Source organism: Pan troglodytes, chromosome 2, assembly GCF_028858775.2.
Source record: "Pan troglodytes isolate AG18354 chromosome 2, NHGRI_mPanTro3-v2.0_pri, whole genome shotgun sequence".
NCBI lineage: Eukaryota > Metazoa > Chordata > Mammalia > Primates > Hominidae > Pan > Pan troglodytes.
In genome coordinates, this window is record NC_086015.1 from 183057675 (window position 1) to 183073586 (window position 15912).

The 15912-nt window shown below is 36.1% G+C and overlaps 1 protein-coding gene across 17 annotated transcripts in view; it reads right to left on the reverse strand.

The window, feature by feature from the left end:
- Positions 1-15912, reverse strand: part of PEX5L (peroxisomal biogenesis factor 5 like) — a 241669-nt gene that overhangs the window by 86626 nt on the left and 139131 nt on the right. For 13 of the 17 annotated variants that reach the window (XM_003950234.6, XM_001168575.8, XM_016942333.4 and 10 more), the window contains one exon: positions 5431-5542. The exons of 3 other annotated variants lie outside the window; for them this stretch is intronic. In XM_003950234.6, coding sequence (XP_003950283.1) covers positions 5431-5542 — 112 coding nt within the window. Of the gene's footprint in view, positions 1-5430; positions 5543-13867; positions 15910-15912 lie in introns of those variants that run through there. One more of the 17 variants, XM_063806402.1, reaches the window with a different exon arrangement.

Consider the following 15912-nt stretch of genomic DNA (forward strand, 5'->3'; position numbering starts at 1 on the left):
GAAGTACATTTGTTATGGAATAACAGCTGGCAAGTACTAATTTAATTCTATATCTTCTTACATTCAGAATAAATGAATTACTAAAAGGGTGAACTGTGAATTCAAACTTGGCTCAGTAAGGTTCTTTCCCCCTCCAAAGTGTCCTGGGCAATTCCTGTATTTGTTCTGAGCTCTGTGTCCCTTTGTTCTTTTTCTTGCAAATGTGAAACAAATGCTTGGCACACACAGAAAGCCTAATTGGTTACCCAGCTGATGAAGGAGGGGGCTTGGAGGTCGAATGGCCAGCTTGGAAGCTGGGAAAGTCCCTGCAGAGTACGTTTTCAAAAGGAGAGAAGGGTGGGTGTAGCCTTTCACTCTCTGGAGAAAGACAAATCACATTTTAGCATGTGTGTGTCCTTTAGCTAAGATTTAAAAGTAAGAATCTTATTGCTCCACACAAAGACAGCCCTGGTATGGTAGGCGGTGTCTGCTCTGCTGATTTCTTAAATCCTATTTTAAAGATCTTTCAGGCACATGAAGTTTTGGGCTTCAGTATCTGTGTGCTTAAATTAAGAGCACCAACCGGTGAGGTGTGTTGGCTCACGTTTGTAATCCCAGTGCTTTGGGAGGCCAAGGCAGGAGGATCGCTCGAAGCCAGGAGTTTGAGACCAGCCTAGGCAATATAACAAGATTCAGTCACTACAAAACAATTAAAAAAATTAAAAAAAAATTAGCCAGGAGTGATGGCTATCACCTGTAGTCTCAGCTACTCGGGAGACTAGGTGGGAGTCTTTAGCCCAGAAGTTTGAGCCAGCCTGGGTGACAGAGTAAGACCCTGTCTCTAAATAAAAGGAGCACAAAGGATAATCTCCTCTTACAATGAACGTGAAAAGTGTGTGCGTGTGTGTATGCACATGTGTGTGTATGCGTGTGATAGTGTAGATCTAATAAAATACCTTCTGGGTGTAATCTTATTGTCACATATGCAGACTTTTCTCATGGACCACATGTCAGTCACCACTCACAGCTTCATAGGCTGTGGGATCCCATTGCCCAGAGGATGTCGCTGACTTCACTTCTATTTGCTGTAGCAGGGGGATTTCCAGCTCAGTTGCTTCTGAGCAGGCTATGGTTTGCCAGTCACCCTTGTAGCACTTTGTCCTGTCTTCTTCACTTTAGTTCAGCTAATCTATTTTGGTGTCCTGATGTTCCGTGAATATTGTGCATAAAATAAGGCAGCACAGGACAGAGGTTAAGACTGTCTGAGTTTGACTGAGTGCAGTGGCTCATGCCTGTAATCCCAGCACTTTGGGAGGCTGAGGCAGGCGGATCACCTGAGGTCGGGAGTTCAAGGCCAGCCTGACCAACATGGAGAAACCCCGTTTCTACTAAAAATACAAAATTAGCCAGGCGTGGTGGCACATGCCTGTAATCTCAGCTACTCTGGAGGCTGAGGCAGGAGAATTGCTTGACCCTGGGAGGCGGAGGTTGCGGTGAGCCGAGATCATGCTGTTGCACTCCAGCTTGGGCAACAAGAGCAAAACTCTGTCTCAAAAAAAAATGTCTCTCTGAACCCTAACTCTGCCTACCTAAAATAAGGATAAAACTACTTTATAAAGTATTGGATGAAGTGCTTATCTACAGCTCTTGAGACAGCACTATAAGCATAGTCATGATGCAAATACATATTTATTGCTACTAGAAGACTCTACTGAAAGCATTCATGCTTGACGCAAACTGTAGATATATGAGGTTGGAAATGATTACAAAAACTATTTATTGAAAATATACAATATGGTAAGTGCTTATGAATGTTTCCTTGCTTAGTCTACGTAATATTTCTGTGAAAAAGGTATTCTAATTTTACATATGAGAAACTTGAGGCTTGGCAATATTAAGTAACTTGTCCAAAATCACACAGCTGGTATGGTAGAAAAACGCCCCCCTCTAATATGGCCACATTCTAATCCCCAGAACCTGTAAATATGTTACCTTGACATGTCACATGGCAAAAGGGACTTTGCAGATGTAATTAAGGATTTGGAGACTGAAAGATTAATCTGGATGATCCCTGTGGGCCCAATGTAATCACAAGAGCTCTTATAAAGTGCAGTTAGGGGGGTCAGAGCCAGAGAAGGACATGGAGACCAATGTGAGAGAGAGAGCTGCTGGTTTTGAAGATGGAGCCAGGAGTCATAAGCCATCAAATTGTAGGTGCCCTCTAGAAGCTGGAAAAAGCAAGGAAGTGAATTCTGTCCTGGAGCCTCCAGAAGTAATGTAGTTCTACTGACATCTTGATTTTAGGATAATAAATTTGTGTTGTTTTAAGCCATTAGATTTGTGGTAATTGTTACGGCGACAATAGAAAACTAATATAACTGGTATGTCAGTGTTTACACCAGGATTCAAATACAGGATACAGGTCTCATCTCTCCATAGCCTGTGTTCTTGCACAGTCCTCTCTAGACTTTATCTAAACCTTAAGGCAAGGTGCTGACTTTATTGATAAGGCTTTGATTCATTTGTTTGTTTAGCTTCTAATTATTTGGCAGTTTGGATACTCCGAGGAATGATTTAAATAGTTGGCAGTCTCAAAAACTTTTGTTCTTCAGATAATCTAATAGAACTGGGTGGAAAAAAATTATAATTTAGAACTTCTATGAGGCAAAAGATATGTTCTTTTAGGGTTCATAGAGAAAAAAAATCACTGATCGACCTCCAGAAGAGGTAAATATTTCCTAAATTTTTTTTATTTTGTATTGATTTATATAAAAACTAGATTTCTTACGAATTAAAAAAATATAATATTTTTGTCTTGAGATATACTCTTAATATTCAAAACACTTATCAAACAAGAGTCTTTCTTCAGGATAAAAATCTGTGTGAACCAGGTGCACTGAATAATGAAGGTGGGAAAAAATAAATCCCCAGTCTCAGAACACTATTTTTCCAGACCCCCTACGTTGGAGAGTATTATGGATTGAGTGGTCTATGTAGAAGTCCTAACACTGAGTACTCAGAATATTACCTTATTTGGAAATAGTTTCATTCGAGATATAATTAAACATGAGGTCATATTAGAATAGGGTGGGCCCCTACTTTAATAGGACTGGTGTCCTTATAAAAAGGGGAAATTTGGGCCAGGCGCGGTGGTTCACGCCTGTAACTCCAGCACCTTGGGAGGCCAAAGTGGGCGGATCACAAGGTCAGGAGATCGAGACCATCCTGGCTAACACGGTGAAACCCTGTCTCTACTAAAGATACAAAAAATCAGCCGGGCGTGGTGGCAGGTGCCTATAGTCCCAGCTACTTGGGAGGCTGAGGCAGGAAAATCGCTTGAACCCAGGAGGCGGAGGTTGCAGTGAGCCGAGATCGTGCCACTGCACTCCAGCCTGGGTGACAGAGCGAGACTCCGTCTCAAAAAAAAATAAATAAATAAAAAAGCGGGGGGAAATTTGGACACAGAGACAGACATGCACACTGGGAAGCACACATGCAGAGAAAACACCACGTGAATATTGGAGTTAGGCTGCCATAAACCAAGGCAGTACCAGAAATTAGAAGACAGGCCTGGAATAGACCCTCACTAAGCACGTTCATGGGGTGCGTGGCGCAGCTGAAAGCATGATTTTGGGCTTCTAGCCCTCAGAACTGAGATGGTAAGTTTCCATTGTTGAATCAACTCAGTGGGTGGTACTTTGTCACAGCAGCCCTAGGACTAATACAGAGGGCAACATTGTAGATATTGGGATTGCAAGAAATTACACATTCTTTTGATTTTTTTCCTACAGTATTTCACAGGTCTCTCTTCTATATGTTAGAACAATCAAGCTGAAAAGAAGCTTTTGAATCAAATCTTATATTGCTATCTCAGGGTGGATCCTTTCTAAGTGACTTAGTTTTCCCATCAGTGAGAATTGGAGCATGAAGAGGAAGTTTGCAGGGCATACAATTCTCACGGATTCACCTGCAATTGGACATACAAGGTTCTCTGTATTTTCCTGGGGTAGTTCTCGAGTTTTGAAGGGGCCAGCTCTGGTTTCATGGATCAGAGGAATGAATCTCATCTGATAGTATGTGAACTTGTTTAATTTCCTACCTAGAATTTGCCAAGTACCATTTAATTTCTTGATTACTGAAAGCGACAGCTGAATTTAGAAAATGATTGCTGTGACGTGATATAAAAAAGTCAACGCAATTGAAAATGAAAGTGTAGGGAATACATATTGTTCTCACCTAAAATCTAACAGAAATTTTTACACCAGTTAGAGTTTACATGGTGTTAAGCTTTTTCATGGATTGCTTCCCTTAATCTTTCCAATGAACTTACGAGATGTAGATCTTACTATTATCAGACAAATGTAGAAACTGAGGCTTAGTTAAGCAACATGCCCCTGGATACAGAGCTGGGGTTGGAATTCATGGAGTTTGAACCCAGAAACTGTAACATATGACGTCACATAATAAGCCTGTCTATCTCATGCTAGTTACTCTTCTTGTAATTTTTGGCATTTTGGAAAAATCACGATTTCCTTCTCCTGTGATTTTATTCACTTAGAAATATAATGAAAATATGCAAGCCAACAGCAAACTGAGGCCAAGATGACAAAATGGAACAAATTTAACAAGACAGTATGTGATTATCCTTTTCTTTTTCCATTAAATTCCGCTCTGCACATCCAACATAACCTTTGTTCTTTGATTCTGAACATCATTTTTTCATTCTTATTTGAATGACATGACTTTGAATGTGAATGCTGACCAAATGAAATCAATGCAGAAAGACTGCCTCTACAAGGGAAGTGTAATTTATGCCAGTGGCATCCTGTACTCACTCATTGGATTAATACTTATTGAGTGCCTATTCCTATATGTGACAGGCACCGAGCAGGGGACGGTTTACTATTTGAGAATGTTTAATTCCAGGAGAACATTCAAATAGATTGTTGTAACGGGGAGCAAGTAACACATTTACATGACAGAAAATGAAACTGGCTCTATACTATCCCAAAGCTGCAGGATATTTTGTCATTTAAATCCACTTGAAAAGGTTGCCACATTTTTATTTACTGGACTTCCATTATACAAAAGATTTCCAGAAATAATTGGATCATCAGCCAGAACTTGAAAACCTTACTCTGGAAGAGATGTTTTTGTTTTAAAGATTTTCTAATGTGATGAGACTTTAGATATAAATATGCAAATATGAAAATATACATGAAAACATGATTCATTGCTAACAGTGGTATACTTATGTTCTGCAAAATTGGTTGGGTAATATACATTGCAATTTCTGTGATTTATTGGTTTATGCTAAATAGTATACATTCTAAAGTTTCATTTCGTTGCAAACGTTCTTTCCTCACTTAAAATGTATTATGGAAAAAGTGTGCATTTTACTATAGTTAAAATTAACTCTAGTTGAGGAACGGTTAAAAGTGAAAGAATTACCAGCTGTATTGGATGTTACTGGCCTTGCTATTGCTTCCGATTTGGTTTCACAGAGAAAGTCATCGATGGAGGGACTCAGGAGGGGTCTGCTTTCTTGTTGCTCATTCACCAGCTGGGAACAAATGAACAGAGGTGTCAAAGGGCTTTGTTAAACTGCAGAGTCAGATGAATTAAAATGCAGCCTTGCAACAAAATGAGAATAGCAAGCCTACCAAAAATAAATAAACACATAAATAAATAATGGGGTGGGGGCAAGAAAGAAAAAATATCAAGAGGTGGGGAATGAGCCTTTTAGCACTGTCAACATATTTTTGATGCAGCCAACTTCAATGTTTAAAGCTCAAGCCTTTTCTCCCCGCTCCTGAAATATAATTATTCTCTAATTTCAATATATAGAAAATGACACGTATTGAATCATAGTTGCTAAGGGCCAATCCCACTCCTCACCTGGACAAAAGCTCCTACTGAGACCTGGAACAGTGGCTTCAGACTCAAAGATGACATGTTCTGGTTAGCACTGCTCAGTCAGTGTTTATGTGGGGAGTGCAAACACACGGATCAGTGTGGGTGGATAAATGCCTGCCTCGTCTCCCTCTCTTAAAAAGCTCAGGTCACCTAAAAACACACCCTCTACATTTCCTTGGAATGCTTTTGTATTACATAACAAATATTATTTTGGGAGAGTAGAAAATATTGTTATATTAACTGTGTAGGTATCTAGTACATGCGTTTATAAAATCTATTTGTAAAATAGATCTCGGTAGATTCAATTGTGTTTTCCCATTAGCTCATTTTCTAATTTCAGCAATCTTTCAGTTTGATTTTTTAGTGGATCTCTAATTATCAGTGGCAACCACTATTTACTTTCAATTATTCTGCACCTCTTTGAATCCCATCTTGCCAAGTTATGTTTCTATGGTTAAGGGAGAAAACACACTTTTGATACTCAGGTGGTTGATCCCTAAATTAACTGTTTTTTTTGGGGGGTGGGGGAGCTTTTATATTTGCCTTTCATAAAACAGGCATACTCATCTAGTTTTTTGCTTAAGAAAAAGACACACCTCATAATCTTTAGGTTTTTTTTGTTTTGTTTTGTTTTTTGTTTTTTAAATAGGCACAGGATGTCTGTCACCCAGGCTGGAGTGCAGTGGCATGATCAAAACTCACCGCATCCTCGAACTCCTGGGCTCAAGCTATCCTCCCATCTCAGTATCCCAAATAGCTGTGACTACAGGTGTGCACCACTATGGCCGGCTAATTTTTAAAAATTTTAAATTTATTTTTATAGAGACAAGGTCCCACCATCTTGCCTAGGCTGGTCTTGAACTCCTGGGCTCAAGCAATTCTCCCACCTCGACCTCCTAAAGTGTTGAGATTACAGGTGTGAGCCACTGTGCCTGGCCAATCTCTAGATTTTTAAGAACTTATTTGTTAAGTTGCATTTTAAGAGGCATAAAATAACAAATGGAGTGCTTTGGAGTATTACCAAATCAAAATATTTTATATTACTCTACTCACCTTCGCTACATTGTTTCTCTGGCACAGTGTCAGCAGTCTCATAGTTTAGAGCTGATGGAAGGTGGCAGGGGACCTGAGTAATGGTAACTATGGGGAGAAAGTGCACTTCTTTTATTTCTGAAAGGGCAATATGGAAGCACTTAGTGGTCATTTTGGAGACTGGAAGCCAAGAGACACATTTAGTACTCATATGCATGCTATTTAAACATGGATAAATCTCATTTAAACATGTGTAAATCTCAGATGTCCACTAGAGTTTAAGATTTCAATATAGAGTTGGTAATTAGATTTTTATACATATTAATTTGTTATTGAGGGATGGGCTTTGAGAACGCTTTTCTTCTTTTAACGTTCAAGTTACAGGGATAGATCTTTCTTCAATTATTGTAAGCTTTGGTATTACTATGTATAAAACCTCGCAGATTTTGCTAGGAATCAAATCCAAGGCCTCTTTTGGTATTAATCTTTTATTTTAGGATGCTGCTTTGACTCATGAGTGAAACTCTGAGCCCCAGTGCTTTTTATTTTTTCTGAATTTGAACATTCCTGGGTATCACCCATTCTATTTATATTAAAATATTTTTAAATGTTGAGGGACTATGAGCTGCCTATGTTTCAGGAATAAAATATATTTGAATTTTTGTAAATGCTATGGTCTATTTGAGTTTAGGAATGACTTGTAATACTTTCTGGCATGAAAGTCAATTTTATTATCTGGAAATGTAGTTGAAAGCACTGGTACAGAATATAATATACTAGAAAATGATGAAATAGCTAAACATCAGTGATCCGGTGAGCCCATCTAAAAATATGATTAGTGTCCCAGAATCTGTGTCTCATTTGTAGTTAGTGCATGTCCAAACTGTACATATGTAACAGTTTCCAAAGGACCTGTACATTGATACATATTTCCTGGTAGGACTTGCTCTTTTAACCATATGTGCTTAATGTAATGAACTCATCTAGTGTGACCAACACAGTGATGAGGTCCTACTTTCACAAACAATGCCCACCTCCACACTGTGGCCTTCTCATGGCTGTGAAGTGCGATCTGAATTCCACTGTGTTATGCGCATTCACAGAGGATGAAGGTTACCATCAAATATGGCACCACCCTATACGCATAGACGTTATTGTAACAGGGTTGCATTTACTAAGCAGTGCATTCTGATGACTGGCCTCTGGGTCTAGGTCTTATTTACCCATTGGCTAAATTGTATAAAGCGCAAAGACTAAACTCAACCAATACAACTGTGACTTTCAAAGCATGAATATGTATGGACAATGTCATAACTACCTCTTTGATAGTCATTATTTCTTTGAAAAAAAGTTTAATTTCATTGACAGATGGCTAAGAATAACTGAGTTCTCTTATTCATAATTTTGAGAAATATCAACGTTATGTAGGTAAGTATGAGCTATATTCCATGGAAAATCCCCTGTACTCTTTCTTTACTTTGGATACAGTTAAATGCCTTAGTAAAAAAACAAACAAACAAACAAAAACAAAACTAAGAGTTTATCCCTAAATCACAGTTCTGTGTACATATATGCGTGGAATAGTGAAATAGGCCTACATTACCTATAGTTTTGGAAGACCAGGGTGTTAGATTTCTTCAGATAGTTTTAGCTGCAAATGCATAAAAACTATAGTCTAAATTTGATAAAGTAATTCTAAAGGTAAAATTTTTGTTAACATCTAAATGGAAAGCAAAGGAAAAGGCACAATTCAATGAGAGCCCTGTCCTTTTGGGCCTGTCTGCTTTATCAAAGGTAATAATTTTTTTTTTTTGGAGTCTGTCTTTGTCCAAAGTCAAACTTTTGACAAATTTTCTGGAGAAAGCACACTAGCACTCTCAGATTTACTCAGCATACAAATAAAGGGATACCAAAGGAGAGGCTGTTCTGAGAGACTTCAGGAAGCCCAGGACAAAGGCTTGTCCAGTGGCATCTCCAGTCTTCTACACCTCTGCCTCAGGAAGTCTGTGTCTTTCCACACCTACTGTCTTGTTTCTGACCATAGTTCACACCTGGACTGATGGAATTGTTATAACTGCCTGACTTCTACAACGAAGCTACTCCTGTGGCTTTCTTCCACAAATTCAAATCAAAGAAGGAGTAACAAACTACCTTCTGAGTCAGTGTTTTTCAAGCTGCAGCACAATTTAGCTATTGAGAAATGCTTGGGCTGAAGTGGGGGATAATAGCAGGGCTCAAGCTTGAAAGACCAGATTACAGATAGCATGGAAAGGTAACTGAAACTGAACAGAAAGTTTTTTGGTTTTGATGGGAGATACGGAAGATGAAACAGGAGATATTATGAAGATATGGAAATCTTTCCTTATAAGCTCTGAAGCCAGAGAATATCTTACTTATATTTATATCCTTCACAACTTCAAATAGAATGTCTACATCTAAAAGGGGTTCAATAAATGGCTATTAAATGAGGAAGTGACTTTGCAGAAACTGAAGATGTAAAAATACCTATCTAAAATGGTCCAATTTTAAATTGCATCTTCAGTTGCAGGAATTTAGGAATGATTATTTTAGTCATAGGACGTCCCATTTTATTTATATTTGCATAGATTAAGAATAGCTTTTTCCATGCCTTCCTCTTCATTTTGAACAAGTTTATGATATTTCCTTTGGTGACTTGAGAACAAATACATGTTTTAGATCATAAAAGAAAATTTCAAACTGAATTGAATCTCCCAATTATTCCCTTTAAGCTTAATTTCCAAATTGTATAACATTTATTCTTTCCTTATGCATTAGTAGGATAAGGTTTCTTGACTTTCTTTTAGTTTGAAAATAACTTTATGAACTTCCCTTATTTTGTCTTTTGGGTATGGAGTATATTGATGTTATACAAATAATAAAAAGTAACCCAAAGGTTTCTAATTTTTTAAAATAACTGAGGTGAAGTGATTGCAATTTTGGTCTAGTCAGATTATCATAGCTGAGTTAAAATGACCCACTTCATTAGTTGTTAAGGCCTTTGTCTCAGTTTGTCCACATTTTAAATTTTCATTTCTTATTCTCCCCTTTCCTCTTCTCAATATTTGGATCAGTTCAAATAACCTTCTATAATGGTGACAGATTCTTATTTCTCTTTCAGGATCCCATTCAACTGGCACATTGTCTAGGAACCTTCTTTAGTGCCAACCATTGAGTGCCTCTTTATAGCACCTGCATGTTCCCATGTCTTGCCCAGTGTCATAATCTTAGTTTTATCTGTCCCTCTCCAACTGCCAACTAGACTGTGACTTCCTTTAGAGTAGAGATCTCATCCAAGAATTTTTTTTGTATTCAATAGTAGCAGTTTAATCAATGTTGACTGATTTTATACAGTCTAACTGAATGGCAAACTGTAGAAAAGAATTATTGCATGGGTGTCCTCAATTTCCTACTGGATTTGATCAATTCACAGAGAGGTCAGTGGTGCTCAGAAATGTTTGCCAATTTCTTTGCCGGTTTTAAACCACACACTTGAGCCCATTTCCTCCCAGTCACATCTTTTAAATGTTTGGAGACCTACTGATACCTAAGAAAATGTTTCCAAATAAAAGCTTCTACCAAGAATGTTAAGGCTTCTACCAAGAAGTCAAAGTGCCAAGAGAGAATGCCTAATGAAAAAAAATTAAAATAAATGTCTAAGCCTACCCCATACCATTCAACACTTGGAAGAAGGACTTGGACCAATGTGAATGAGAAGCCAGCAACACTTCATCACAATCCTATTCCCTCCCTGCTGATTTTAAATCACAGATTCAAATCTTGAGATTTTGAGGGAAAACCCATAAGTGGTCAACTGACACAGAAACAAAGGAAAACTCTTTTGTTTAGAAGTAAGAAGATAGGCGAGAACTTGCATGTAGGGGCTTGTTGTCAATCAGAATGCAAAAGACTATTGAACCATTACACCTTCTTTGTAATCAAATATTCAATCAAATGATTTCACTTGAATTATGACTTACTCAGACTAGCCAGCTGATGTAATTAATATTAGCTACCATATCACCAAATTGCTTCATATATCAATAGAGTGTTTTCTTTGTGTGGAACAAAGGCAGATTATATCACCCAGCTCTTAAAACTTTATCTGAAACTACATTTGCTTTAGCTCCACTTGAATTTCTCAATTTCAATGTTTTAAAATTAAACTATTAAATAATCTAAGCTATAAGAAACTAATAAGATGAAAAGATGTTTTGCTTTTAAATATTGTTTGTTACTTAAACTACAGTGTATGTTTATATTGTTTGTTTTGTGACTTAAATCTTGTTTCGTGACTTGAATCTTTGTGTTTGTCTTTAAAGAGATATATTACTTAGATGTTTCTTTCAAAAATACAGAGCTCAAGGTTTCTGATAACATATTACTAAGAATTAACCCTAAAGCACAATACATTGCAGATGATAAAACAATGTCTGTAAAGGACAATAATCCATTATTCTGTAGTTTCACATTTCAGATTGATGATCTTGAATTGTTTTAAAGTAAAATATTCTGTTTTTATATTTAAGCATTTGGTACTTCAATAATAATTTTTAAAGTTAAAACATTGAAGCTAATAAGTTTAAAACAGCTGACAAATATCTCATATTTGTAATGTTGATTTAGAAAATTTATAATACTATGGCATGTCTTTTTACCTCATTTAAATAATAGAAAAATTTTAGAATTGTTTTGTTTATATATGAATGAAACACAAATATCTTTGTGAGTTTTGAAATTCCTCTATTATTTGTGATATGGTTTTTTTTGAGATGGGGTCTTGCTATGTTGCCCAGGCTGGTCTCAAACCCCTGGCCTCAAGTGATACTCCCATATTAGCCTCCCGAGTAGCTGGGACTACAGGTGCCAACCACTTCACCCGACTCTGTGACATTGTTAATTTAAAGTCATTTGTTAAATAGGCTTTTAGTCATAATTTTATAATTGAACTACTTGTTTATGGTTTTATTAGCCCTATCCAAGCTTAGAAATTTATTCGGTGTCTGTCAATATAGTGACCATACTGTGAGTGATTCATTAATATCAAAACCAAGTCAACTGACTATATCAATTGAAAAGATAAAGACAACTAAATCATTACCATGCAACCGCTAAAAATCCAGATTTTTAGAGCTCTGTGATGGTAACTCTGATGCCTGACAGAATTCATTTATTCTGAGCTTATAGTACTAATGGACTGCCCCACCCCCCACTTCCTAGTAGTCTTCTGGTAACGGATAATCAAGTGATAACTTTCAACCCTTTGACTTGATCTAAATCTCAACCAGCTAGCTACAACTATTTTCCTGACAGGATAGCTGGACTTTTGTAAAATGTGTATCTATTCCCAGGGAAATGAACATATCACAGCTTGGGTAGTGCTAACAATAAATTAAGGCAGGCAGGAGAATGTAACTAAGACAATTTTTTAAGTTAGGAATGGAAACCCAAACAAGGCTGTACTTACTAGCAGCCTTGAAAATATTCTTCCAATCGAGGACATTACTTTTTTTATCTTTATCAGAAACAAAAATTAAATTAATACTGAGATATAATGGGTGATGACAGACAGAAAAACAAAGGCTGGGTTTGGAAAAAAAAAGTCCCTTAACAAGAAGAGACCTGCAACACAGTTTTAAGACACTGTGTTCAACAGGCAAAGATAAATGGGCTATACCTTGCTAAAAAAGTATCTAGGAGATATGGTCAAAAACAAAACTTCTGAAGGTTCCTCAAGAGAGAAAAGTATTCACTAAAGTCATTTCATTCTCATAAAGAGAATACGTTTATTTCTATGATATAATCAATCTTCTGGCAAACGGCTTTCCCTTCTATTCTCAAATTGAATTTGTTTATACTATTACCCTTTAGAATAGAATATTCTGTTCAACAGAATTATGATGAGGGCCTCATGATTTAAAAATTTTTAGTTGCTACTTTTAAAAAAGTAAAAGAAACAAGTGAAATTAATTTAAATAAGATATTTGATTTAGCCAATATATCAAAAAATCCAAAATATTACCATTTCAACATATGATCATTATAAAAATCGTTAATGTGATAGTTTACACTTTTTTTTGATTACTCTCTGAAATCTGGTGTATTTTATACTTGCAGCACATCTCAGTTTGGAGCAGCCACGGTTCAGGAGCCACATAAAGCTCAGTAGCTCATGGCTACTGTACTGGACAGCACAGGTCCAGAGAAACTTTTTTTCCTCAAAGACTTGATTCACATATTTTCTTCAAACCTTTCATCAACACATGCTTTTTTACATACTATTTGATTTAAGTGTTAGTCTTGGACAGCATGAACTTGAGCTTCTATGAAGTCCTTGCATATTGTTTGCTTAATATGGAATGAATGATTATTTTAAGCAAAAAACAGCAGCTGTCAGTGGTCCAGCAATTTCTGAGTTCAGGTCACCTGGCCAACACTTCAGCATTATTCAATTTGTTTGGTGTAATATAGACAGCTCCACTGGAGTATGTTTGTCTTAATTCCTCTAAAAGTTGAGGAACACACAGTAATAATCACATAATACAAAAAAGTTCTAGAATATGGGATTATTCTACACTTACAGTCTGTTGAGTGAAAAGTTATGAAATAAGATAAAAGCTCAGGTTTCAGTGAGTTATTTTCTATTTTATGTATCATAATTATCCCAATGACATTATTTATAGAGTAGTAATTATCTTCAGACATATCTGGAATCTATCACATGAGCATCTGGCATTGACATACCAGTGATGAAGATGAATCAATGTATTCAGCAGTATATGGCACTATGTTATAAGGGGCTTTACAGGAGACACTGGGACAAACGTGTCAATACAGTAGTAGTACATTCACACAAGATAACAAGTAAGAATGTGGTACGATACACGGACTAGATGCTATGGTTGTCATGGGAAGTACTCACTTTTTCAGATCATTCTGCTTCTTTTTGGTTTGTGCATGCCACTGGTGCATAGCAGGGAAGAAGCCACTTGTGTATAGTGGAAAAAGTATATCAACTAATAAAACTGCATTTGACTGAGAAATAATTGTATTACAGCTGTCACTAAATTAATTCTGTAATACTATCAACACAACAGGTGCATTAAATTTTTTAAATCAGAACTCTGTTTGCTGATTCATAAACTGGCCAGTATGCAACAAGAATATGATGCATCAGATAAAGCATTCTGTAATCTTCATGCAGTAAAGTGTAACTAATACCTCAAAAACAGTTAATGCAACATTAGACAGGGATTAAAGGAAGAACTTGGTACAAACAAATGTCCTGGATATGAGAAAATGGTAATAATCACAATTTCTTTTCTAAACTAAAAATCAAAAATGTTATTTTGCATTAAATTTTAAATGCAAGCCTAGGTTATAATGGTAATTTTGGACATGTGAAAAGATTATCAGAAAGTACATAGCAATGCGTGATTTTGTGAAAAAAGAATCTTGGGTACTGGAACCTGCCCTAGATTGTGAAGTCCTGAGGTGATATGTTACAGTACAACTGTGCCAATTGCAAATTTGGTTAGGTCTTATCTACCGTTGTATGGCTCTGCCCTTAAGCAAGAACTTCAAGTAGTTCTCACCTTCCATAGCATTCACCTGAGGGACTGTGGACTTAATATTTTGGACATGGGAGTCTACAGAGGTCTGACTCTGATTCAGTGTAAAACTGTATATGTTTTACTATGTATATTAAGTAAAGAATGAGGAATTTGGTAAATATCAAGCAAATTTCTTTCCAATGATTACCATGTGTTATTAGGAAGTAGCATCTCTTCTTTTGGGATAAAAAAAGCTGAAAACATAAAATGTATCCCAAAGTCTTGGGAATCTTTAATAGCTTTAAAAATTATTTAATTTTGATGTTATATGTTATAATTTTTATAACTTACAACATAGTATTTAGAATAAAGTAAAACCACACATGTTGGCAGCAGCTGGGGATGAGATCCGCTGATATTCTAAAAATAAGTTGCCATAATTTAGCTTTTGATATAAATGTCTTTCATGAGGACTGTAAATGGACATTTTTCGAATTCTAGGCATGTTCATATAATCGGAACTGAATCATATAATCGGAACTGAATGGAAAAAATGAAATGTTTAAAATAATCTAATCTAAATTATAAGATAAATGCAAGTAAAAATATTTCTTATTTGCGATTTTAAAACTGGTAGTTCCACAGAGTGGTGATGAGTACATTATACATATTTATGTAGATTTTACAGGGTGTTTCAAAAGTCCCCGAGGACATATAGGATTCACAGTCTCCACATGTCTTTGCATACAAATGCAGACTTTTTTCTATACTTGTTATAATAAATGCTGAAAATGGCTCTCATGTGCTTATAATAGAGATGACATTTTTGTTCTCAAGGTCACTATGTATAAGAGGGGTCACAAATGCCATTTTCTGCATGGGGACTCAGGGACTTCTGGCTCATTCCTGTAAATTAGTTATCCACATAAATATGTATAGACATATATGTAGTATGCATAGTCACAACATAAATATATTTAACATTTAAGAAAATTTAGATATTCTACTGGTAAACTGACATATGTATACAATATAACTTGTTTTTATTCATAGGAGTTTGATTTTTTTTTTTGTTCAAATGTACTGTTAGCTTAATTGTTATTTCTTTCCCAAAGTTTTTAACAAGACTCCTTTATAAAGAAGCAACATGTTTTACTTGCACATATATTTTCTTTCTCTTTTGTCTTAACTAAAGTTGAGTAATGAAATTAATATTCACAAATAAATAACTAGATGGTGAATTTTTCTTTTTTTTAGCAATTTTGGTTTTCATCTATATTTGTATAATTGTTTCATTGAAACTGTCTTTAAAAAAATTGGTTCAAGAGTTAAAGTTTTTTTTTTCTAGTTAAAAATCACAATGTCTGATATATTAACATATGTCAGCTTCCTACAGAAACCCTATGGGTCTGCC